The sequence below is a fragment of the Cetorhinus maximus genome, chromosome 14 (genome assembly GCF_964194155.1).
Source record: "Cetorhinus maximus chromosome 14, sCetMax3.hap1.1, whole genome shotgun sequence".
NCBI lineage: Eukaryota > Metazoa > Chordata > Chondrichthyes > Lamniformes > Cetorhinidae > Cetorhinus > Cetorhinus maximus.
Window position 1 is genome coordinate 110,211,488 of NC_135892.1, and position 26,230 is coordinate 110,237,717.

Genomic DNA, 26,230 nt, shown 5'->3' on the forward strand with positions numbered 1-26,230 from the left:
GAAGTAAAATGTAAAGAGGGAAGGGTAAGAGTAATTAAGCACATACCTGTTGCACGGAGATGGCACTCCTTAATATACTGTAAAACACGCCAAGCCTAGTTAACAAATAAGTTGATAAGATAAATTTAATCTCACTACTTTCATCAGTGTTTGTTTGGGTGATGTGATTGACCAAATCACATGCCAATCAAACTTCACCTGAATATTAAAATCGGAATCATTTTTTTTCCCGTTGTGAGCGATGATCTCTGAGGAAACCACCTCTTGATCTCATTAATAATGTGATAATAATTCCACCAAATCAAATTCTACAGGTAAAAACCATTCTGGAGATTAAAAAATTCCTCTACAGCTCTCTTTAAGTGATCAAAACTCGGCCAAGGGATCATTCTGGCCCTGATAATTCTATGCAACACCTACCCTTTATACTAGGTGACCTCTGCACAAGCCATAAACAATCCAGCTGTTGCTTGACGGAGTTCAGCAAATCAGAATTCACCTCATGAACCAGCAGCCTGTTCCAGAATCTTGACACCATCCAGGACAAAGCAGCCCGCTTGATGGGCACTCCATCCACCACCTTAAACATTCACTCCCTTCGCCACCGACGCACAGTGACAGCAGTGTGTACCATAATGCATTTTTTCCAATACTGGAGGGATCAATAACCAGGGGTCATAGATTTAAGGTAAGAGGTAGAAGGCTAAGAGGGGAGTTGAGGAGAATTTTTTTTCACCCAGAGGGTGGTGGGAGTCTGGAACTCTCTGCCTGAAAGGGTGGTTGAGTCAGAAATTCTTGTAACGTTTAAGAAGTATTTAGATATTCACTTGCGTTGCCATAGCCTCCAGGGCTATAGGCCAAGTGCTGGAAAATGGGATTAGTGTAGTCAGATCTTTGTTGACCAACAAGGACATGATGGGCTGAATGGCCTCCTTCTGCGCTGTAAACATCTAAGAGCCATCTACAAGATGCACTGCAGCAATTCACCAAGGCTCCTTCAACATCACCTCCCAAACCCATGATCTCTACCACCTAGAAGGACAAGGGAACATCTCCAAGCCGCACACACCATCCTGAACTATATCGCTGTCCCTTCACTGTCGCTGGGCCATCCTTGAACTCCCTCCCTAACAGCACTGTGGGCGGACCTACACCACATGGACTGCAGTGGTTTAAGAGGATGGCTCACCACCACCTTCTCAGTGGCCATTAGGGATGGGTGACGTTAATTGCCAGCTTCGTTCACATCCCGTGAACAAATAAAAAAAAATATATGTAGTTGGAACAAACTAACAAAAAAGGCAATCTCGCTCGGCCATCTAAGAAGTAAATTAAGCCTGCTATAGGTGTGAATGAGGAGCCTACACCGGTTTAAGGTCCCGTTGCAGAAATGGGTTAAGGTTGTGTGGAACTGACCAAGCCCACACCACTCAGCATTCTTAAGTGATCCATAATGCAAACACGACAGTGAGAGCTTAGTCTGAGGTGAGGCAAGTTGCCTGACGCGCCTCTTATGAAAACACGTGAGTCATTTATGGAGGCACCGGCAATTTGTGATAAAGCTGTAACCGAGGCCCCAGGCCGGTCGGACATTGGGTAGCGCCCGCTTTCTGGGTGCTGACCCATCTCCACCCCAACCAGCACCTTTCAGGAGAGGGGGAGGGGGGGAAAAGGGGAAGAAGAGCAGCAAGTTCAAAATTAAAACCAGTTAATTGTTGGCCAAACTTGAGTGGCTCTCTCACCAACACCCTGCCTTAACCCTCTCTGCCTTAGCAGCCTTCCCAGTGAGTAGCACAGGCTGAGGTAGTTCATTTGTTAAAACCCTAGCCTCTTTATGTTGTAGTTTCCCCTTTGATCGCATTTATGTGAGGGCATTGTGCGTGCACGCATTGTCAGGCAGCCAGCTTACAGCCTTTTTTTTTGTGCGAACGATTAATGGTTTGAACTGGTCGACATGTCAGAGGAGGGTGTAGAGTCCAGTGGGCCAACAGGATCACGGAGCTTGTTGACATTCTGTCACCAAAAAAGACGCGATAGAAAAGCTGGGACATGAACTGCGGAGGCTGCTGGAGGGATATGCCGACAAAGGTTTGTGTAATCAGGGCAGTTGTATGTCATTCGCTATCGATACGGATTCATCTTGAAATTCTGTGTAATTGTCACTCGTGACGTGCATCCGTAATCCATTCCTGGGATCTGGCTCGCAGCCACAAAACAGGAAGCAGACCACCTGGATCACTGGAAATATGCCAGAAGCTTAAAACACTTGCTGCTGATTGTCGTCGGCTCCTGCGAAGCATCTCCTTGGCTCTCCTTTAGATTGACTTAAAATGTAACTCTAGTCCCAGAGATCCTGGTAGAGACCCTTGCCCCTTGGCAGTAGCCCTGCTTTGCAAACGAACCTGCACAACAACACCAACGCTCATTTTATATAGCACCTTTAATGCAATAAAACATCCCAAAGCCTTTCACAGGAGCGTTCCCAAGCAAAATTTGACAACCGAGCCACATAAGGAGACTTTTGCACAAGTGTCCTGAAGCTTGATCAAGTGTGGATTTTAAGGAGTGAAAAGGAGGAGAGAGTGGTAGAGAGATTTAAGGAGTGAATTCCAGAGCTTAGGGCTCAGGCAGCTGAAGACTCGGCTGTTAATCATATGGAAGGATTAAAATCCGGGATGCTCAAAAGGACAGATTTGGAGGATAACAGAGATCCTGGAGGTTTGCGGGGTTGGGGGAGAACCCGGAGACAGGGAGGGGCAAGGCCAAGGAGAGATTGAGGAGGTTTGAATTGGGTCCACTACATTTTCCTAGATGTACCAAATACTACTAGTATGTGATGAGTGTTCCAGTTGACTCAGGGAGTCCAAGTTGCTTTTACATGCGTGTTATAGCCTGGAGCTATGGATAGTGGTGGTAGAGGCTCCAATGTACTTTCCATCACGTGGCTGACCAGGAATCTCTCCCACTTTTACCACTGGCCATTGGCAGGATTTGCAGGTGATTACTCAATGTGGTTGGTGGTATTACATGGCCATCAATCCCTGGGATGGATCTTGAACACAGGGCTTCTGGCTCAGAGACAGGGACATTGCCCACTGCACCACAAGACCAAGCTAGTATGTGACACCACTGCTTCCAAACAGAAATAAATGAATGAAGGGATATGACTCACACGGTTGCCATGATGACTGTAAATTTTATTCTTGCACCATGGGCAAGGCTAGTATTTATTTTCCATCCTGAGTTACCATTTGAAGAGGTGGTGGCGGGCTGTCTTCTTGAGCAGTTTGAGACAACTCATGCGGCCACTTCAGGGGGCCAGTTAAGAATTAAATGCGTTAGTATGGGACTGGAGTCACCTATCGGTCAAACTGGGTAAGGACGGCAGGTTTCCTTCCCTGAAGGATGTTACCTTTAGCGGAACCAGTGAGAGTGGGAAAGCGTGAGGGTGGGTGGAAGGAACAATAGCTGGAAGCTGATTGGACTCCCTATGAGGTGCTCTTCATCCCAACTACTCCATATGATAGCGAGTTCCACTGGTAGTGGCTACAGTGCTGGACTGCTGACCCAGGGGTTGAAGTTCAGACCCTGTCCTGATAACTTGTGCCCTATGGGCGAATCCTAGAAATATGCCGGATTGTTTTAACAACCCCGTTGGTTCATTCGTGTTCTTTTAAGAGCTCATCTTCAAACTATGCACTACAATCTTCAAAGTTCACCTCAGATGCCAGACACTGCCTGATTTTAATGTCATATTTAAGGAATGGTACCGCCAATATCGCAGCACTCCCTGACTACTGCACTGAAATGTCAGTTCAGATTATGTGCTGAAGTCTCCAATGTGGGATGTGAACATACAATCTTCCAAGGTCAGAGGGGAGACTGTCACCGCTGAGAGCCAAGGCTGACATGAGTCCCTTGCAATGGCAAAATCCATGAACTTTGCAAAATTACGCAAAACCCGTGGGCAAGGGAGGTATCATTCCTTTTAACGGTGTGGAGATTCAGTAACCGTGTGTGATGACTAACTCCTTTACCCTTCCTGAAATAACCTGCAGTTACCTGCATATTTCTTCCTTGTCTTGTTAACAGCTACCACATCAGCCCACTCCAGCACTAGCACCACTAACACGCTTGGCACTAACAGCCCTGAGCCCTTCACTTCTGGTAAGCAAAGTGTGTTTGAATCATTCTATTCTTATTTTGTTACATTTCCAATTATCAATTACTATGTGCATAATTATAATGGAAAAAACGGATTCAGGGATGTCGTGATATAATTATACCCCCCCACCAGTAGTGGTGTTGCAGCTCCTCTGTTGGGAGAAGGTTAATCGCAATGTGATGTGTTTTTAAGATAATTCTCCTTATAGATGTGTACGTCGTTATTTGTGACAGAAAATGTTGAGAAAAAGCCTACACAGGTGTTGAAAATTAAGAACAATTTGCAAAATACCATATTAGAATAATCTCTGGCAGAAAGAATATATTAAATCCAACCGTGCGGTGGTATATTCTGAAATATTGTTTGCTACATGATATGATACAGTAACGTATGGGATATTATGGATCAGAATGGTATAGTATAGTGTGTGTAGTGTAATATATAACAGTTTGCAATATGCAATTATAGCATATTCTAATACATACATACATACTCACTCACTAACTTACTCGCGCACTCTGGCATGGACTAGATGGGCCTAATGGCTTCCATCTGTGCCATATTGAATCTATGAATTTATATTATAGTATGTGGGATGTAGTCTATCATGACGGAATGGGTTTCATATATGGTTGAGTGTACAGAGGATCTTCTAAATTCACCTCAGATGCCAGACACTGCCTGATTTTAATGTCATATTTAAGGAATGGTACCGTCAACAATGCAGCACTCCCTGACTACTGCACTGCAGTGTCAGTTCAGATTATGTGCTGAAGTCTCCAATGTGGGATGTGAACATACAACCTTCCAAGGTCAGAGGGGAGACTGTCACCGCTCAGAGCCAAGGCTGATATGAGTCCTTTACCCTACCTGAAATAACCTGCAGTTACCTGCATATTTCTTCCTTGTCTTGTTAACAGCTACCACATCAGCCCACTCCAGCACTAGCACCACTAACACGCTTGGCACTAACAGCCCTGAGCCCTTCACTTCTGGTAAGCAAAGTGTGTTTGAATCATTCTATTCTTATTTTGTTACATTTCCAATTATCAATTACTATGTGCATAATTATAATGGAAAAAACTGATTCAGGGATGTCGTGATGTAATTATACCCCCCCCACCAGTAGTGGTGTTGCAGCTCCTCTGTTGGGAGAAGGTTAATCGCAATGTGATGTGTTTTTAAGATAATTCTCCTTATAGATGTGTACGTCGTTGTTTGTGACAGAAAATGTTGAGAAAAAGCCTACACAGGTGTTGAAAATTAAGAACAATTTGCAAAATACCATATTAGAATAATCTCTGGCAGAAAGAATATATTAAATCCAACCGTGCGGTGGTATATTCTGAAATATTGTTTGCTACATGATATGATACAGTAACGTATGGGATATTATGGAACAGAATGGTATAGTATAGTGTGTGTAGTGTAATATATAACAGTTTGCAATATGCAATTATAGCATATTCTAATACATACATACATACTCACTCACTAACTTACTCGCGCACTCTGGCATGGACTAGATGGGCCTAATGGCTTCCATCTGTGCCATATTGAATCTATGAATTTATATTATAGTATGTGGGATGTAGTCTATCATGACGGAATGGGTTTCATATATGGTTGAGTGTACAGAGGATCTTCTAAATTCACCTCAGATGCCAGACACTGCCTGATTTTAATGTCATATTTAAGGAATGGTACCGTCAACAATGCAGCACTCCCTGACTACTGCACTGAAGTGTCAGTTCAGATTATGTGCTGAAGTCTCCAATGTGGGATGTGAACATACAACCTTCCAAGGTCAGAGGGGAGACTGTCACCGCTCAGAGCCAAGGCTGATATGAGTCCTTTACCCTACCTGAAATAACCTGCAGTTACCTGCATATTTCTTCCTTGTCTTGTTAACAGCTACCACATCAGCCCACTCCAGCACTAGCACCACTAACACGCTTGGCACTAACAGCCCTGAGCCCTTCACTTCTGGTAAGCAAAGTGTGTTTGAATCATTCTATTCTTATTTTGTTACATTTCCAATTATCAATTACTATGTGCATAATTATAATGGAAAAAACTGATTCAGGGATGTCGTGATATAATTATACCCCCCCACCAGTAGTGGTGTTGCAGCTCCTCTGTTGGGAGAAGGTTAATCACAATGTGACGTGTTTTTAAGATAATTCCCCTTATAGATGTGTACGTCGTTATTTGTGACAGAAAATGTTGAGAAAAAGCCTACACAGGTGTTGAAAATTAAGTATAATTTGCTATATACCATATTAGAATAATCTCTGGCAGAAAGAATATACTAAATCCAACCATGCGGTGGTATATTCTGAAATATTGTTTGCTATATGATATGATACAGTAAAGTATGGGATATTATGGAACAGAATGGTATAGTATGGTACTACAAGTGTGTAGTGTAAAATATAACAGTTTGCAATATGCAATTATAGCATGTTGCAATAGATACATGCATACATACATACATACAAACTCACTCTGGCATGGACTAAATGGGCCTAATGGCTTCCATCTGTGCCATATTGAATCTATGACTTTATATTATAGTATGTGGGGTGTAGTATATCATGACGGAATGGATTTCATACATGGTTGAGTGTACAGAGGATTACAAAGGGGAGAATCTTCCCCGTCAAGGAGAGTTCAATCGCCTGAAATTGAGATCAGGTCTGGATCTTGATGCCAGCGTGCCCTCTACTGGGTTTCTCCCAGGTGGATTCCGAGGATCTACCTTAGATCTGGTGGGTAACCAACTAAGACAATTAAAAAGGAAATTTGGAGTTCCTTTAATCCTGGATTCTGATGGTTCCAGCCTGGGCACCTTCTTTCCTGACCTGTCAGCCCCTTGCCAGGGCCACTGAGGCAAGTACACAGTGAGAAGAGCTTTATTTTCAGTGAAACTGATATGTTGGGAAGCCTTTTATCCTGGCCTGGTGAGAGGCCGCTTTTCAATGCACATCTTGGAGGGCGCCTGACCTGTCAGGAACTTCACTCCCTTTCAGCTGCACTCCTCTGCTTCCAGCCTTCACCATGACATGGGGGCAGCTTATGTACCTCCACCTCTCTGATGAGGGTCAATAGCAGAGGCCACATTAGCACCAACAGCGCGAGCAGGAGCACTCGCTCTCAGCAGCACCTCCCCCAAAAGGGCAGAGGAGATAGACTCAGAAATTCAACTGGAAGGAGGCGGGTCCCCCACCGCCGAGTCTCCAGGTAGAAGATCAGATGTCTTGACCTGTCTGAACACCAGTCCCTCAGGAGGCTCAGCATCTCCTGTCAGGTCACTGCCTAGTGCAGCAGGTGGGCACATATTCCCAATGGCCGGTAATGTGTCAGTCGCTGGAGGGCCACAAGTCACATCCCTGCCCACCCTCGGTGCCTGCCTCTCACCATGTTGTGTGCTCTCTTCTCCTGTAAGGAGAGAAAGCAGCGAGTTATGAGTGTTCATAATGGCTTGTGTGGGGAGGAGGGATGGACAGTGTTTGTGGAGGATGACGGTAATTCTGTGATACCCAATTCTGTTGAGAAGTTCCTTTTGAATCTGCTTCCACCGCCCTTTCAGGCAATGCATTCCAGGTCATAACAACTCTCAGAGTAAAAGAACTTCTCCTCATCGACCTTCTGATCATTTTGGGTGATGCCCTTTGAGATTGTTTTGGACAACAAGCTTCCCCATAGAATCACATCTTTAATGAAAGTGACTGGAAAATGAGCACAGGTTTGCAGAAGTTGCTGCTTGTTCTGGTATCCTGGTAGCCAAGATTGATTAGTTCTGCCTCTCTACGTAATCTAATTAGTTTAAAAAAGAAACCCTCTAAAATGAAAGAGAAACTGTTGGAAGTGTTAGACAGCTGGATCAATATCTATATGGGGAGAAAGAAATCTTAGCAACTTAGATCTGACGCTTCATCAGAAGATAAATCACCTCGCTGATGTGCCAGCTGGCATCTAAGACTGGTGAATTCTTTAGGAATATGCTTTATAAGAGCATGAGAAACAAGAGAAAGAGTAGGCCATATAAGAGCAGGTCAGAATCTGGGAATTCTACGGTGAGTAACTCACCTCCTGAGTCCCCAAATCCTGTACCAACTACAAGCTACACATCAGGAGTGTGATGGAAGGCTCTCCACTTGCCTCGATGAGTGCAACACTCAAGCAGCTGGACACCACCCAGGACAAAGCAGCCCACTTGATTGGCACCCCATCCACGACCTTCAACATTCACTCCCTCCTCCACAGCAGTATGTACCATCTGTAAGATGCACTGCAGCAACTCACCAAGGCTCCTTCGATAGCACCTTCCAAACTCTCAAACTCTACCACCTAGAAGGACAAGGGCTGCAGATAGATGGGAAAACCACCACCTAAATTCCCCTCCAAGTCACTCACCATCCTGACTTGGAAATATATCGCCTTTCCTTCACTGTCACTGGGTCAAAATCCTGGAACTCCCTCCCTAACAGCAATGTGGGTGTACCTACGCCACATGGACTGCAGCGGTTCAAAAAGGCAGCTCACCACCACCTTCTCAATGGCAGTTAGGGATTGGCAATACGTGCTGGTTGACCAATGACGCCCACATCCCTTGAACGAATATTTTAAAAAATTCTTGGAAATATATCGCTATTCCTTCAGTGTCGCTGTATCAAAATCCGGGAACTTCCTTCCTAACAGCACTGTGGGAAATGGCTCACAACCACCACCTTCTCAAGGGCAATTAAGGATGGGCAACAAATATTGGCCTCACCACAATGCCCAATTCGTGTGAAAGAATAAAATAAAATGGCCCCTCAAGCCTGCTCTGCCATTCCATTAGGTCGTTGGCTGATCTGATCTTGCCCTCAATTCCACTTTCCTGTCTGTTATCCAGGGTCCTTAAATTCTCTGTAGTTCAAAAATCTGTCCATCTCAGCCTTGAACATGTTCAGTGACTCAGCCTCCACTGTTCTCTGGGTTAGAGAATTCCAGAATTGGGTCCACTACATTTTCCTAGATGTACCAAATACTACTAGTATGTGATGAGTGTTCCGGTTCACTCAGGGAGTCCAAGTTGCTTTTACATGCGTGTTATAGCCTGGAGCTATGGATAGTGGTGGTAGAGGCTCCAATGTACTTTCCATCACGTGGCTGACCAGGAATCTCTCCCACTTTTACCACTGGCCATTGGCAGGATTTGCAGGTGATTACTCAATGTGGTTGGTGGTATACATGGCCATCAATCCCTGGGGTGGGTCTTGAACCCAGGGCTTCTGGCTCAGAGACAGGGACATTGCCCACTGCACCACAAGACCAAGCTAGTATGTGACACCACTGCTTCCAAACAGAAATAAATGAATGAAGGGATATGACTCACACGGTTGCCATGATGACTGTAAATTTTATTCTTGCACCATGGGCAAGGCTAGTATTTATTTTCCATCCTGAGTTGCCATTTGAAGAGGTGGTGGCGGGCTGTCTTCTTGAGCAGTTTGAGACAACTCATGCGGCCACTTCAGGGGGCCAGTTAAGAATTAAATGCGTTAGTATGGGACTGGAGTCACCTATCGGTCAAACTGGGTAAGGACGGCAGGTTTCCTTCCCTGAAGGATGTTACCTTTAGCGGAACCAGTGAGAGTGGGAAAGCGTGAGGGTGGGTGGAAGGAACAATAGCTGGAAGCTGATTGGACTCCATATGAGATGCTCTTCATCTCAACTACTCCATATGATAGCGAGTTCCACTGGTAGTGGCTACAGTGCTGGACTGCTGGCCCAGGGGTTAAAGTTCAAACCCTGTCCTGATAACTTGTGCCCTATGGGCGAATCCTAGAAATATGCCGGATTGTTTTAACAACCCCGTTGGTTCATTCGTGTTCTTTACGCGCTCATCTTCAAACTATGCACTACGATCTTCTAAGTTCACCTCAGATGCCAGACACTGCCTGATTTTAATGTCATATTTAAGGAATGGTACCGCCAATATTGCAGCAATCCCTGACTACTGCACTGAAATGTCAGTTCAGATTATGTGCTGAAGTCTCCAATGTGGGATGTGAACATGCAACCTTCCAAGGTCAGAGGGGAGACTGTCACCGCTGAGAGCCAAGGCTGACATGAGTCCCTTGCAATGGCAAAATCCATGAACTTTGCAAAATTATACAAAACCCGTGGGCAAGGGAGGTATCATTCCTTTTAACGGTGTGGAGATTCAGTAACCGTGTGTGATGACTAACTCCTTTACCCTACCTGAAATAACCTGCAGTTACCTGCATATTTCTTCCTTGTCTTGTTAACAGCTACCACATCAGCCCACTCCAGCACTAGCACCACTAACACGCATGGCACTAACAGCCCTGAGCCCTTCACTTATGGTAAGCAAAGTGTGTTTGAATCATTCTATTCTCATTTTGTTACATTTCCAATTATCAATTACTATGTGCATAATTATAATGGAAAAAACTGATTCAGGGATGTCGTGATGTAATTATACCCCCCCACTAGTAGTGGTGTTGCAGCTCCTCTGTTGGGAGAAGGTTAATCACAATGTGACGTGTTTTTAAGATAATTCCCCTTATAAATGTGTACGTCGTTATTTGTGTCAGAAAATATTGAGAAAAAGCCTACACAGGTGTTGAAAATTAAGAACAATTTGCAATATACCATATTAGAATAATCTCTGGCAGATAGAATATATTAAATCCAACCATGCGGTGGTATATTCTGAAATACTGTTTGCTATATGACATGATACAGTAAAGTATGGTATATTAGGGAACAGAATGGCATAGTTTGATACTACAAGTGTGTAGTGTAATATTTAACAGTTTGCTATATGCAATTATAGCATGTTGACATACATACATACATACATACACTCACTCACTCACTCACTCACTCACTCACTCACTCACTCACTCACTCACTCACTCACTCTGGCATGGACTAGATGGTCCTAATGGCTTCCATCTGTGCCATATTGAATCTATGACTTTATATTATAGTATGTGGGGTGTAGTCTATCATGACGGAATGGGTTTCATATATGGTTGAGTGTACAGAGGATCTTCTAAATTCACCTCAGATGCCAGACACTGCCTGATTTTAATGTCATATTTAAGGAGTGGTACCGCCAACAACGCAGCACTCCCTGACTACTGCACTGAAATGTCCGTTCAGATTATGTGCTGAAGTCTCCAGTGTGGGATGTGAACATACAACCTTCCAAGGTCAGAGGGGAGACTGTCACCGCTGAGAGTCAAGGCTGACATGAGTCCTTTACCCTACCTGAAATAACCTGCAGTTACCTGCATATTTCTTCCTTGTCTTGTTAACAGCTACCACATCAGCCCACTCCAGCACTAGCACCACTAACACGCTTGGCACTAACAACCCTGAGCCCTTCACTTCTGGTAAGCAAAGTGTGTTTGAATCATTCTATTCTTATTTTGTTACATTTCCAATTATCAATTACCATGTGCATAATTATAATGGAAAAAGCTGATTCTGGGGTGTCGTGATATAATTATATCCTCCGACCAGTAGTGGTGTTGCAGTTCCTCTGTTGGGAGAAGGTTAATCGCAATGTGACGTGTTTTTAAGATAATTCCCCTTATAGATGTGTACGTCGTTATTTGTGACAGAAAATGTTGAGAAAAAGCTTACACAGGTGTTGAAAATTAAGAATAAGTTGCAATATACCATATTAGAATAATCTCTGGTAGAAAGAATATATTAAATCCAACCATGCGGTGGTATATTCTGAAATATTGTTTGCTATATGATATATAGTAAAGTATGGTATATTATGGAACAGAATGGTATAGTATGGTACTACAAGTGTGTAGTGTAATATATAACAGTTTGCAATATGCAATTATAGCATGTTGCAATAGATACATGCATACATACATACATACAATCTCACTCTGGCATGAGTTAGATGGGCCTAATGGCTTCCATCTGTGCCATATTGAATCTATGACTTTATATTATAGTATGTGGGGTGTAGTATATCATGATGGAATGGATTTCATATATGGTTGAGTGTAGAGAGGATTACAAAGGGGAGAATCTTCCCCGTCAAGGAGAGTTCAATCGCCAGAAATTGACATCAGGTCTGGTTCTTGACGCCAGCCTGCCCTCTACTGGGTTTCTCCCAGGTGGATTCCGAGGATCTACCTTAGATCTGGTGGGAAACCAACTAAGACAATTAAAAAGGAAATTTGGAGTTCCTTTAATCCTGGATTCTGATGGTTCCAGCCTGGGCACCTTCTTTCCTGACCTGTCAGCACCTTGCCAGGGCCACTGAGGCAAGTACACAGTGAGAAGAGCTTTATTTTCAGTGAAACTGATATGTTGGGAAGCCTTTTATCCTGGCCTGGTGAGAGGCCGCTTTTCAATGCACATCTTGGAGGGCGCCTGACCTGTCAGGAACTTCACTCCCTTTCAGCTGCACTCCTCTGCTTCCAGCCTTCACCATGACATGTGGGCAGATTATGTACCTCCACCTCTCTGATGAGGGTCAATAGCAGAGGCCACATTAGCACCAACAGCGCGAGCAGGAGCACTCGCTCTCAGCAGCACCTCCCCCAAAAGGGCAGAGGAGATAGACTCAGAAATTCAACTGGAAGGAGGCGGGTCCCCCACCGCCGAGTCTCCAGGTAGAAGATCAGATGTCTTGACCTGTCTGAACACCAGTCCCTCAGGAGGCTCAGCATCTCCTGTCAGGTCACTGCCCAGTGCAGCAGGTGGGCACATATTCCCAATGGCCGGTAAGGTGCCAGTCACTGGAGGGCCACAACTCACATCGCTGCCCACCCTCGGTGCCTGCCTCTCACCATGTTGTGTGCTCTCTTCTCCTGTAAGGAGAGAAAGCAGCGAGTTATGAGTGTTCATAATGGCTTGTGTGGGGAGGAGGGATGGACAGTGTTTGTGGGGGATGACGGTAATTCTGTGATACCCAATTCTGTTGAGAAGTTCCTTTTGAATCTGCTTCCACCACCATTTCAGGCAATGCATTCCAGGTCATAACAACTCTCAGAGTAAAAGAACTTCTCCTCATCGACCTTCTGATCATTTTGGGTGAAGCCCTTTGAGATTGTTTTGGACAACAAGCTTCCCCATAGAATCACATCTTTAATGAAAGTGACTGGAAAATGAGCACAGGTTTGCAGAAGTTGCTGCTTGTTCTGGTATCCTGGTAGCCAAGATTGATTAGTTCTGTCTCTCTACGTAATCTAAGATTAGTTTATAAAAGAAACCCTCTAAAATGAAAGAGAAACTGTTGGAAGTGTTAGACAGCTGGATCAATATCTATATGGGAAAAAATAAATCTTAGCAACTTAGATCTGACGCTTCATCAGAAGATAAATCACCTTGCTGACGTGCCAGCTGGCATCTAAGACTGGTGAATTCTTTAGGAATATGCTTTATAAGAGCATGAGAAACAAGAGAAAGAGTAGGCCATATAAGAGCAGGTCAGAATCTGGGAATTCTACGGTGAGTAACTCACCCCCTGACTCCCTAAAGCCTGTACCAACTACAAGCTACAAGTCAGGAGTGTGATGGAAGGCTCTCCACTTGCCTCGATGAGTGCAACATTCAAGCAGCTGGACACCACCCAGGACAAAGCAGCCCACTTGATTGGCCCCATATCCACGACCTTCAACATTCACTTCCTCCTCCAAAGCAGTGTGTACCATCTATAAGATGCACTGCAGCAACTCACCAAGGCTCCTTCGATAGCACCTTCCAAACTCACAAACTCTACCACCTAGAAGGACAAGGGCTGCAGATAGATGGGAACACCACCACCTAAATTCCCCTCCAAGTCACTCACCATCCTGACTTGGAAATATATCGCCGTTCCTTCACTGTCACTGGGTCAAAATCCTGGAACTCCCTCCCTAACAGCACTGTGGGTGCATCTACACCACACGGGTTGTAGCGGTTCAAGAGAGCAGCTCACCACCACCTTCTTAAGAGCAGTTAGGGATGGGCAATAAATGCTGGTTGACCAATGACGCCCACATCCCATGAACGAATATTTTAAAAAATTCTTGGAAATATATCGCTATTCCTTAAGTGTCGCTGTATCAAAATCCGGGAACTTCCTTCCTAACAGCACTGTGGGAAATGGCTCACCACCAGCACCTTCTCAAGGGCAATTAAGGATGGGCAACAAATATTGGCCTCACCACAATGTCCAATTCGTGTGAAAGAATAAAATAAAATGGCCCCTCAAGCCTGCTCTGCCATTCCATTGGGTCGTTGGCTGATCTGATCTTGCCCTCAATTCCACTTTCCTGTCTGTTATCCAGGGTCCTTAAATTCTCTGTAGTTCAAAAATCTGTCCATCTCAGCCTTGAACATGTTCAGTGACTCAGCCTCCACTGTTCTCTGGGTTAGAGAATTCCAGAATTGGGTCCATTACATTTTCCTAGATGTACCAAATACTACTAGTATGTGATGAGTGTTCCAGTTCACTTAGGGAGTCCAAGATGCTTTTACATGCATGTTATAGCCTGGAGCTATGGACAGTGGTGGTAGAGGCTCCAATGTACTTTCCATCACGTGGCTGACCAGGAACCTCTCCCACTTTTACCACTGGCCATTGGCAGGATTTGCAGGTGTTTACTCAATGTGTTTGGTGGTATTACATGGCCATCAGGCTCTGAGGTGGGTCTTGAACCCAGGGCTTCTGGCTCAGAGACAGGGACATTGCCCACTGCACCTCGAGACCACCCTAGTATGTGACACCACTGCTTCCAAACAGAAATAAATGAATGAAGGGATATGACTCACACGGGTGCCATGATGACTGTAAATTTTATTCTTGCACCATGGGCAAGGCTAGTATTTATTTTCCATCCTGAGTTGCCATTTGAAGAGGTGGTGGCGGGCTGTCTTCTTGAGCAGTTTGAGACAACTCATGTGGCCACTTCAGGGGGCCAGTTAAGAATTAAATGAGTTAGTATGGGACTGGAGTCACCTATCGGTCAAACTGGGTAAGGACGGCAGGTTTCCTTCCCTGAAGGATGTTACCTTTAGCGGAACCAGTGAGAGTGGGAAAGCGTGAGGGTGGGTGGAAGGAACAATAGCTGGAAGCTGATTGGACTCCATATGAGATGCTCTTCATCTCAACTACTCCATATGATAGCGAGTTCCACTGGTAGTGGCTACAGTGCTGGACTGCTGACCCAGGGGTTGAAGTTCAAACCCTGTCCTGATAACTTGTGCCCTATGGGCGAATCCTAGAAATATGCCGGATTGTTTTAACAACCCCTTTAGTCATTCGTGTTCTTTACGCGCTCATCTTCAAACTATGCACTACGATCTTCTAAGTTCACCTCAGATGCCAGACACTGCCTGATTTTAATGTCATATTTAAGGAATGGTACCGCCAGTATCGCAGCACTCCCTGACTACTGCACTGAAATGTCAGTTCAGATTATGTGCTGAAGTCTCCAATGTGGGATGTGAACATGCAACCTTCCAAGGTCAGAGGGGAGACTGTCACCGCTGAGAGCCAAGGCTGACATGAGTCCCTTGCAATGGCAAAATCCATGAACTTTGCAAAATTATGCAAAACCCGTGGGCAAGGGAGGTATCATTCCTTTTAACGGTGTGGAGATTCAGTAACCGTGTGTGATGACTAACTCCTTTACCCTACCTGAAATAACCTGCAGTTACCTGCATATTTCTTCCTTGTCTTGTTAACAGCTACCACATCAGCCCACTCCAGCACTAGCACCACTAACACGCTTGGCACTAACAGCCCTGAGCCCTTCACTTCTGGTAAGCAAAGTGTGTTTGAATCAATCTATTCTTATTTCGTTACATTTCCAATTATCAATTACTATGTGCATAATCATAATGGAAAAAACGGATTCAGGGATGTCGTGATGTAATTATACCCCCCCACCAGTAGTGGTGTTGCAGCTCCTCTGTTGGGAGAAGGTTAATCGCAACGTGACGTGTTTTTAAGATAATTCTCCTTATAGATGTGTACGTCGTTATTTGTGACAGAAAATGTTGAGAAAAAGCCTACACAGGTGTTGAAAATTAAGAACAATTTGCAAAATACCATGTTAGAATAATCTCTGGCAGAAAGAATATATTAAATCCAACCATGCGGTGGTATATTATGAAATATTGTTTGCTACATGATATGATACAGTAACGTATGGGATATTATGGAACAGAATGGCATAGTATAGTGTGTGTAGTGTAATATATAACAGTTTGCAATATGCAATTATAGCATGTTCTAATACATACATACGTACTCACTCACTCACTCACTCACTCACTCACTCACTCACTCACTCACTCAGGCATGGACAAGATGGGCCTAATGGCTTCCATCTGTGCCATATTGAATCTATGACTTTATATTATAGTATGTGGGGTGTAGTCTATCATGATGGAATGGATTTCATATATGGTTGAGTGTACAGAGGATCTTCTAAATTCACCTCAGATGCCAGACACTGCCTGATTTTAATGTCATATTTAAGGAATGGTACCGCCAACAATGCAGCACTCCCTGACTGCTGCACTGAAATGTCAGTTCAGATTATGTGCTGAAGTCTCCAATGTGGGATGTGAACATACAACCTTCCAAGGTCAGAGGGGAGACTGTCACCGCTGAGAGCCAAGGCTGACATGAGTCCTTTACCCTACCTGAAATAACCTGCAGTTACCTGCATATTTCTTCCTTGTCTTGTTAACAGCTACCACATCAGCCCACTCCAGCATTAGCACCACTAACACGCTTGGCACTAACAGCCCTGAGCCCTTCACTTCTGGTAAGCAAAGTGTGTTTGAATCATTCTATTCTTATTTTGTTACATTTCCAATTAACAATTACTATGTGCATAATTATAATGGAAAAAACTGATTCAGGGATGTTGTGATGTAATTATACCCCCCCCACCAGTAGTGGTGTTGCAGTTCCTCTGTTGGGAGAAGGTTAATCGCAATGTGACGTGTTTTTAAGATAATTCTCCTTACAGATGTGTACGTCGTTATTTGTGTCAGAAAATGTTGAGAAAAAGCCTACACAGGTGTTGAAAATTAAGAACAATTTGCAAAATACCATGTTAGAATAATCTCTGGCAGAAAGAATATATTAAATCCAACCATGCGGTGGTATATTCTGAAATATTGTTTGCTATATGATATGATACAGTAAAGTATGGGATATTATGGAACAGAATGGTATAGTATAGCCTGTGTAGTGTAATATATAACAGTTTGCAATATGCAATTATAGCATGTTCTAATACATACATACATACTCACTCACTAACTTACTCGCTCACTTTGGCATGGACTTGATGGGTCTAATGGCTTCCATTTGTGCCATATTGAATCTATGACTTTATATTATAGTATGTGGGGTGTAGTCTATCATGACGGAATGGGTTTCATATATGGCTGAGTGTACAGAGGATCTTCTAAATTCATTTCAGATGCCAGACACTGCCTGATTTTAATGTCATATATTAAGGAATGGTACCGCCAACAATGCAGCACTCCCTGACTACTGCACTGAAGTGTCAGTTCAGATTATGTGCTGAAGTCTCCAATGTGGGATGTGAACATACAACCTTCCAAGGTCAGAGGGGAGACTGTCACCGCTGAGAGCCAAGGCTGACATGAGTCCTTTACCCTACCTGAAATAACCTGCAGTTACCTGCATATTTCTTCCTTGTCTTGTTAACAGCTACCACATCAGCCCACTCCAGCACTAGCACCACTAACACGCTTGGCACTAACAGCCCTGAGCCCTTCACTTCTGGTAAGCAAAGTGTGTTTGAATCATTCTATTATTTTGTTACATTTCCAATTATCAAATACTATGTGCATAATTATAATGGAAAAAATGGATTCAGGGATGTCGTGATGTAATTATACCCCCCCACTAGTAGTGGTGTTGCAGCTCCTCTGTTGGGAGAAGGTTAATCACAATGTGACGTGTTTTTAAGATAATTCCCCTTATAGATGTGTACGTCGTTATTTGTGACAGAAAATGTTGAGAAAAAACCTACACAGGTGTTGAAAATTAAGAATAATTTGCAATATACCATATTAGAATAATCTCTGGTAGAATGAATATATTAAATCCAACCATGCGGTGGTATATTCTGAAATATTGTTTGATATATGACATGAAACATTAAAGTATGGTATATTATGGAACAGAATGGTATAGTATGGTACTTCAAGTGTGTAGTGTAAAATATAACAGTTTGCAATATGCAATTATAGCATGTTGCAATAGATACATGCATACATACCTACAAACTCACTCTGGCATGGACTAAATGGGCCTAATGGCTTCCATCTGTGCCATATCGAATCTATGACTTTATATTATAGTATGTGGGGTGTAGTATATCATGACGGAATGGATTTCATATATGGTTGAGTGTAGAGAGGATTACAAAGTGGAGAATCTTCCCCGTCAAGGAGAGTTCAATTGCCAGAAATTGACATCAGGTCTGGGTCTTGATGCCAGCCTGCCCTCTACTGGGTTTCTCCCAGGTGGATTCCGAGGATCTACCTTAGTTCTGGTGGGAAACCAACTAAGACAATTAAAAAGGAAATTTGGAGTTCCTTTAATCCTGGATTCTGATGGTTCCAGCCTGGGCACCTTCTTTCCTGACCTGTCAGCACCTTGCTAGGGCCACTGAGGCAAGTACACAGTGAGAAGAGCTTTATTTTCAGTGAAACTGATAGGTTGGGAAGCCTTTTATCCTGGCCTGGTGAGAGGCTGCTTTTCAATGCACATTTTGGAGGGCGCCTGACCTGTCAGGAACTTCACTCCCTTTCAGCTGCATTCCTCTGCTTCCAGCCTTCACCATGACATGGGGGCAGCTTATGCACCTCCACCTCTCTGATGAGGGTCAATAGCAGAGGCCACATTAGCACCAACAGCGCGAGCAGGAGCACTCGCTCTCAGCAGCACCTCCCCCAAAAGGGCAGAGGAGATAGACTCAGAAATTCAACTGGAAGGAGGCGGGTCCCCCACCGCCGAGTCTCCAGGTAGAAGATCAGATGTCTTGACCTGTCTGAACACCAGTCCCTCAGGAGGCTCAGCATCTCCTGTCAGGTCACTGCCCAGTGCAGCAGGTGGGCACATATTCCCAATGGCCGGTAAGGTGCCAGTCACAGGAGGGCCACAACTCTCATCGCTGCCCACCCTCGGTGCCTGCCTCTCACCATGTTGTTTGCTCTCTTCTCCTGTAAGGAGAAGAAGCAGCGAGTTATGAGTGTTCATAATGGCTTGTGTGGGGAGGAGGGAAGGACAGTGTTTGTGGAGGATGACGGTAATTCTGTGATACCCAATTCTGTTGAGAAGTTCCTTTTGAATCTGCTTCCACCACCCTTTCAGGCAATGCATTCCAGGTCATAACTCTCAGCGTAAACGAACTTCTCCTCATCGACCCTCTGACCCTTTTGGGTGAAGCCCTTTGAGATTGTTTTGTACAAGAAGCTTCCCCATAGAATCACATCTTTAATGAAAGTGACTGGAAAATGAGCACAGGTTTGCAGAAGTTGCTGCTTGTTCTGGTATTCTGGTAGCCAAGATTGATTAGTTCTGTCTCTCTACGTAATCTAAGATTAGTTTATAAAAGAAACCCTCTAAAATGAAAGAGAAACTGTTGGAAGTGTTAGACAGCTGGATCAATATCTATATGGGAACAAAGAAATCTTAGCAACTTAGATCTGACGCTTCATCAGAAGATAAATCACCTCGCTGATGTGCCAGCTGGCATCTAAGACTGGTGAATTCTTTAGGAATATGCTTTATAAGAGCATGAGAAACAAGAGAAAGAGTAGGCCATATAAGAGCAGGTCAGAATCTGGGAATTCTACGGTGAGTAACTCACCTCCTGACTCCCCAAAGCCTGTACCAACTACAAGCTACAAGTCAGGAGTGTGATGGAAGGCTCTCCACTTGCCTCGATGAGTGCAATACTCAAGCTGCTGGACACCATCCAGGACAAAGCAGCCCACTTGATTGGCCCCATTTCCACGACCTTCAACATTCACTCCCTCCTCCACAGCAGTTTGTACCATCTATAAGATGCACTGCAGCAACTCACCAAGGCTCCTTCGATAACACGTTCCAAACCCACAAACTCTACCACCTAGAAGGACAAGGGCTGCAGATAGATGGGAACACCACCACCTAAATTCCCCTCCAAGTCACTCACCATCCTGACTTGGAAATATATCGCTATTCCTTCACTGTCGCTGTATCAAAATCCGGGAACTCCCTCCCTAACAGCACTGTGGGTGTACCTACAGCACATTGTCTGCAGCGGTTTAAGTAAATGACTCACCACCACCACCTTCTCAAGGGCAATTAAGGATGGGCAACAAATATTGGCCTCACCACAATGCCCACTTCGTGTGAAAGAATAAAATAAAATGGCCCCTCAAGCCTGCTGTGCCATTCCATTGGGTCGTTGGCTGATCTGATCTTGCCCTCAATTCCACTTTCCTGTCTGTTATCCAGGGTCCTTAAATTCTCTGTAGTTCAAAAATCTGTCCATCTCAGCCTTGAACATGATCAGTGACTCAGCCTCCACTGTTCTCTGGGTTAGAGAAATCCAGAGTTTCATGAGCCTCTGAGTGAAGAAATCCCTGCTCGTCTCCATCTTAAATGCATGACCCCATTATTCTGAAAGAATGCCCCCTGGTTCTAGATTTCTCCCATTCCAGATCCCCAACTACCATTTATTTTAAATTAATTAATTTATTGTAATGTTTCTGTAATAAAAATTCATTCCCAGGATACAGGTGTCCTTGGCCAAGGCCAACATTTATTGCCCATGTTGATTTGCCCTTTCAAGGTGAAGGCAGCCGTTCCTGAGGCACTGTGATGCATGATGGGATTGCCAACCCTCCAGAACTCTCACTGGAATTGAAAAACAAACTCATTCATGGGATGTGGGCATCACCAGCTAGGCCAGCATTTATTGCCCATCCCCATTTGCCCTTGTGCAGGGGGCATTTAAAAGTCAACCACATTGCTGTGGGTCTGGAGTCACATGTAGGCCTGCAGATTTTCTTCCCTAAAGGGGAATTAGTGAACCAGATGGGTTTCTTATGACAATGGTTTCATGGTCATCATCAGACCTTTGATTCCAGATGTTTATTTAATTTCCCCATCTGCCATGGTGGGATTTGATCCCAGACTCCAAGAGCATTACCCTGGGTCTCTGGAATGCTAGTTCAGTGGCAATCCCACTACCTCCCCCTAAGAGGTTAAACCCCAGAACACTGCTCCACGCAAGCTCCAGGATGAAAAGCACAGGGGTCTTTAAATAATGTTACATTATTCTCATTTTTCTTAGAATACTTTAATTTATTAATGACAAAAATATTGGAGATGGGTTAACACTATTGATGCAAGTTTGAGACATGTAGAAGAGCAGTAATATCTTGGTTTACAAATATGTATATCCTTAAAGGTGTCAGGGCAAGTTGATAAGATGGTTAAAAAAAGTCACATGGGTTACTTTGTAAGTGGGGAAATATGCCGAGACAGATGTGTAGAGTAACGAGAAAGGACAAGATCAGGAACCGGTACATCAGGGGGTCAATGAAGAATTTGGGAGCATGGAAGAAAGGAGCCAAGAAGAAGTTGAAATGGTCTGGTCATCTGTTGCGGAGGGAGAGTGAGAGAGAGGAAATGGGGTGAGACGAGTGATGGAGATTAAACTGCCAGGAAGAAGGAGAAAAGGAAGGATTAAGACCAGGTGGAAAGATGTGGTGGTTAATGCAATGGGATTAGTAGAGGAATGAGTAACTGATAAGAGATGGAGAAGGTTGATCAGTCAGCATTGTGGAGACCCCAAGTAAAATGAGAGGAACTGGAAGAAGGAGATAAATGGAGACTAATACTATAAAAGCAAAGAGATCATGCTCGAATTTTATGTAGCACTAGTTAGACCTCAGCTGGAAAACTGTAGACAGTTCTGGTCACTGCATTTCAGGAAAGATGCCAAAACCCTGGAAAGAGAAGAGGGGAGGTTTAGCAGGATGTCACCAGGGATGAGGGATTTGAGTTATGAGGAGAGGTTGGAAAAATCAAGACTGTTCTTCTTGGAACATAAAAGATTAAGAGATGACCTAATTGAGGTTTTCCAGATGATGAGATTGCAAGAGTGGATAGAGTAGAGAGAGAAAAATTAGTTCTGCTGGTGAGAGGGTCAGTAACCAGAGGCCATAAATTTGAAATCATTGGCAAAAAATCTAGAAGGGAGATGAGAAATCTAGAAATCTAAAAATCTGGAAGGGAGATGAGGAGAAATTTTGTCACTCCGAGTTATTGGGACCTGGAATGCGCGACCTGTAATGTTGGTGGCAGTGGATTCCATAAACAATTTTAAAAGGAGTTAAACAATAATAGAATGATATGGCACTGAAGGAGGCCATTTGGTCCATCATGCCTGTGCTAGTTCTTTGAAAAAGTGGTTAAGTAGTTGCACTCCCTTGATCTTTCCCCATGTCCTGCAATTTTTTCTCATTCAAGTATTTGTCAAATTCCTTTTGGAAAGTTTATTATTCAATCTGCTTCCAAAACCCTTTCGGGCAGTGCAGTCCAGGTCATGGCATCCTGTGGCAAAACTTTATTTTTCGTTGATTTGGATGTCCAAGAAACTTCATCACAATCCTGCGATTGCTTCGTGCTGACAAGACTGTAACTGTACTGAGTGACAGATCTGAAACAGACCCTTTCAAGTCTGGACCAGGGTCAAGCATGGCTGTGTGATAGCCCCCATATTCTTTGCAACCTACCTGACAGCAGCTATTCACCTCATTGGAGATCAACTGCCCTAGATGGAAAACTCTTTAACCTCAGCCGTCTCTGTGCCAAAACTAAACTGACCACCATAAGTACATGTAAGATCATAAGAAATAGGAGCAGGAGTGGGCCATTCGGCCCATCAATCCTGCTCTGCCATTCAGTAAGATCACGGCTGATCTGTTGGATGAGTTGGTCAGGTGCTGGCGGGCGAGGAACTTACAGGTTTACGGTCAAAGACTGGGGAAGTGGAACTGAGCACAACTTCTCTTTCAAAGAGCCACCATAGGCACGATGAGTTGAAGAGCCTCTTTCTGTGCTGTACGTTTCTACAATTGGATGATTCTGACAGGCTTTTTCAGGACTGAAAGACATCTCTTTACTGCAATACTGCTGGTGTGAATGATTGTATTTGTTGAGTACTCCCCGGCAGAATGAAAGGAAGGATTCTTTCCTCTTGGCTCCAGTTCTCCACTAGCCAATGACCCAGTGAGTAGGGAGGGTCCCAGCTGGACAAGCAATGCTGCTAATCTGCAGGGTTTTATCTGGTTTTAAAAACTCCAGGAGTATCTGCTTCAGGGAATTCGCTATTCGTGACCCTGTCACTTTCCACCTAAGCTCTCTGGAATTAAATAAGCGTGGCATGTCCCCTACAGGGACAGAAAGCAGACTTGTATCACAGACAAACAGAAATGCTGAACGTGAGGACTTTTTGGGTCATTGCATCTGGAGACTGCTTAACACATTAAGAGGTCTCCCTTGCATTTCAGACTCTTTAAAGAAAAGAACCATCTAGATTTTGAGCAGGTGGTTCTGTTTTTTTTTTGTTATTGTCCGCCGGGGTAGTCCATGCGTTTTTGCTCATCGCTTGCTTTATGTGAACCATGTCATGCTTCCTTGCCACCTGTTCCCACAATGTGCAAGATCATGGGTCAAAGGTCAAAATTGGACTGTCTCACGAGCTGGCAACAGCTAACCATTGGCAGTGCACATCAGAAAATAATTCGTAACCACATTGCAGAGATTGAAAATATTTAATGTTATTGAATAAATATCATCTTCACAAGGGAGCCATGCACTGCAATCATGGCCACATGGATACACGATGACAGTCCTTTGCTCCGCAGAGGCCCTAGAATTAGTGCTAAGTGTGCAGTTTTTTTTTAAGCCATGTGATCAATATCTTGCATTTGCTTACATCACAAAGGCACACATCTTCCATTCACGGAAGTCACAACGCAAGGAGCCAGAGAACCCACAGAGTTGAGTAAGACACTGGATTTTAAAATTTTAATGACTAATTGGTAGATGCGAATAAATGTATGATCCCATCATTGAGAGATTGGCCACATAGTTCCTTCGCAAGTCTCTTCCAGCATCCCAGTCCTGTAAAAGGACTTGCAATTATGTCGTGCCTTTCACAGCCTCAATTAATTGCTTCGGCTGGACGGGCCGAATGGTCTACTCCTGTTCCGATTTCTTATGTTCTCAATAGTGTAGTGATTATTGTAATGCACAAAATGTGCCAACCAATTTGCACACAGCAAGCTCTCACAAACAGTATTGTGTTGATGACCAGGTAATCTGTTATCGTGGTGCTGGGTCAAATAATAGCTAGAACACCAAGGATAACCTAATCCAATCCTTTTCAAAATAGTGGATCTTTTATGCTCACCTGAGGGACACAGTCTAATGTCTCATCTGAAAGATAACACCTCCCACAGTGCAGTACACCATCAGGGCTACACTGGAGTCTTTGCCTAGGCTTTGTGTTGAAGCATCTGGAGTGGGACTTGAACCCACAACCTTCTGCCTCAGAGGTAAGCACGCTACCAACTGAGCCAAGGATGACGCTCATGGAGGCCACGACTGATAGCAATGCCTCCGGGTCGATTGGTAACTTTTCCACGGAAAGCGGGAGGAAGCAAAGACTCTTAGCGGTTGAGGTAGCTCCTGAGGGGACATAGCTGAAAATGGAAGACTGGCATTGATCCTGCCCTCTGGAGCAGACTTACCAGTCTGAATGGCACTCTGAAGCCAGCTCAGAGTGCTACAGGGCACTATTGATGATTGACCATCCAGCCCACTTATTAATGGGACTTGGAGAGGGGGGTGTACCATTGGAGGGGCTGGGATTCTTCCTGCTAATTTCCAGGAAACCAGCTTCCCAATGAGTAGCACAGACCCAGCTATGAGCAGAAGGATGCATCCCAATGATGATTGCCTCTAAACTACGGCCTTTTACCTGGTGAAGCCCCGGCAGTAACCCTACGCCCACCTCCGGGTTCCACTGGCTTACCTGCTGCCAACCTGTTAAGCCTTTAAGGAATGTTGGTAGTCGGGAGTCCATCTGGGCAGGGAGTGTGCACTCTCTATTGGGCAAGCAAATGTTCAATGTAGATGGACTTCTCAATAGTTTGGCTCCGTCGCTGTTTGGTGACAGGTTTTTGTGAGACTCCCGGTGGCCAGAAACCCAAAGGAAAATGTTGACAGCGGATCCTGATGACTGAGTGCCGTAACCGGTGTTTTTATTATTCAGGCCTGCAAACCACGACGCTCCCCCAAAACAGCAATTGCAATTCCTCAAACAGTGAAGGTAGGGAGGAAGCATCGTAAAGCCCTTCGATGGTGACGGTGTGAGAGGCTGGAGTGCTAATGGAGCTGTGGGAATGATGCTACCGGGGCTGGAGGGAGTTAACGATTTCGTTTTAAAGGAACACAAACTCACATTTTAAAGGGGCAACGTTCTCACGAAAAAACGTTTGGCAACTCTTTTGTAATGCAGCGACTTAAAATGAACGAATAAAAAAAAAATCTCATTGTCCCACATCTTGGCTCTTTGCGCAATCGTGAGCCAAAAGAATTTTTAAAAAAATGATCATTTTCTGAACCGTTTCCACAAATTGTCACCCCTTTAAAACAGGTTGTGTGTTCCCTGTAAAATATAATCTAACGCTGTAGAAATACTACAGGACTGCATTTGGCGCTAGCGGTGGTGCTAAGGGGTGACAGTGGCATGGTGATGGTGGTAGCAGCATGGGTGCGGTAGTGGTCGTTCTGGTGGTGGTCAGCTGGTGTCACAGTAGCAGCGGTAGTCTTACTTGACGTGGCTACGGAGGCCGTCAGCTCCAATGCCAGCTTCTCATTTGAGATATTTCCGAGCGTCTTCAGAAGGGATATTTAAGCAATGGCTGTTGAATTTGTGCCCTGATTTGTGCCTTTGTGCCCTGATA

General features: G+C 44.3%; 1 protein-coding gene across 1 annotated transcript in view; it reads left to right on the forward strand.

Moving 5' to 3' along the window:
- Positions 1 to 26,230, forward strand: part of adgrg6 (adhesion G protein-coupled receptor G6) — a 121,455-nt gene that overhangs the window by 40,718 nt on the left and 54,507 nt on the right. Inside the window, exons 6-13 of the mRNA XM_078557478.1 lie at positions 4,093 to 4,167; positions 5,086 to 5,160; positions 6,080 to 6,154; positions 10,468 to 10,542; positions 15,893 to 15,967; positions 17,901 to 17,975; positions 24,205 to 24,264; positions 25,537 to 25,593. Of these exons, the coding sequence (XP_078413604.1) occupies positions 4,093 to 4,167; positions 5,086 to 5,160; positions 6,080 to 6,154; positions 10,468 to 10,542; positions 15,893 to 15,967; positions 17,901 to 17,975; positions 24,205 to 24,264; positions 25,537 to 25,593 (567 nt within the window). The remainder of the gene's footprint in view (positions 1 to 4,092; positions 4,168 to 5,085; positions 5,161 to 6,079; positions 6,155 to 10,467; positions 10,543 to 15,892; positions 15,968 to 17,900; positions 17,976 to 24,204; positions 24,265 to 25,536; positions 25,594 to 26,230) is intronic.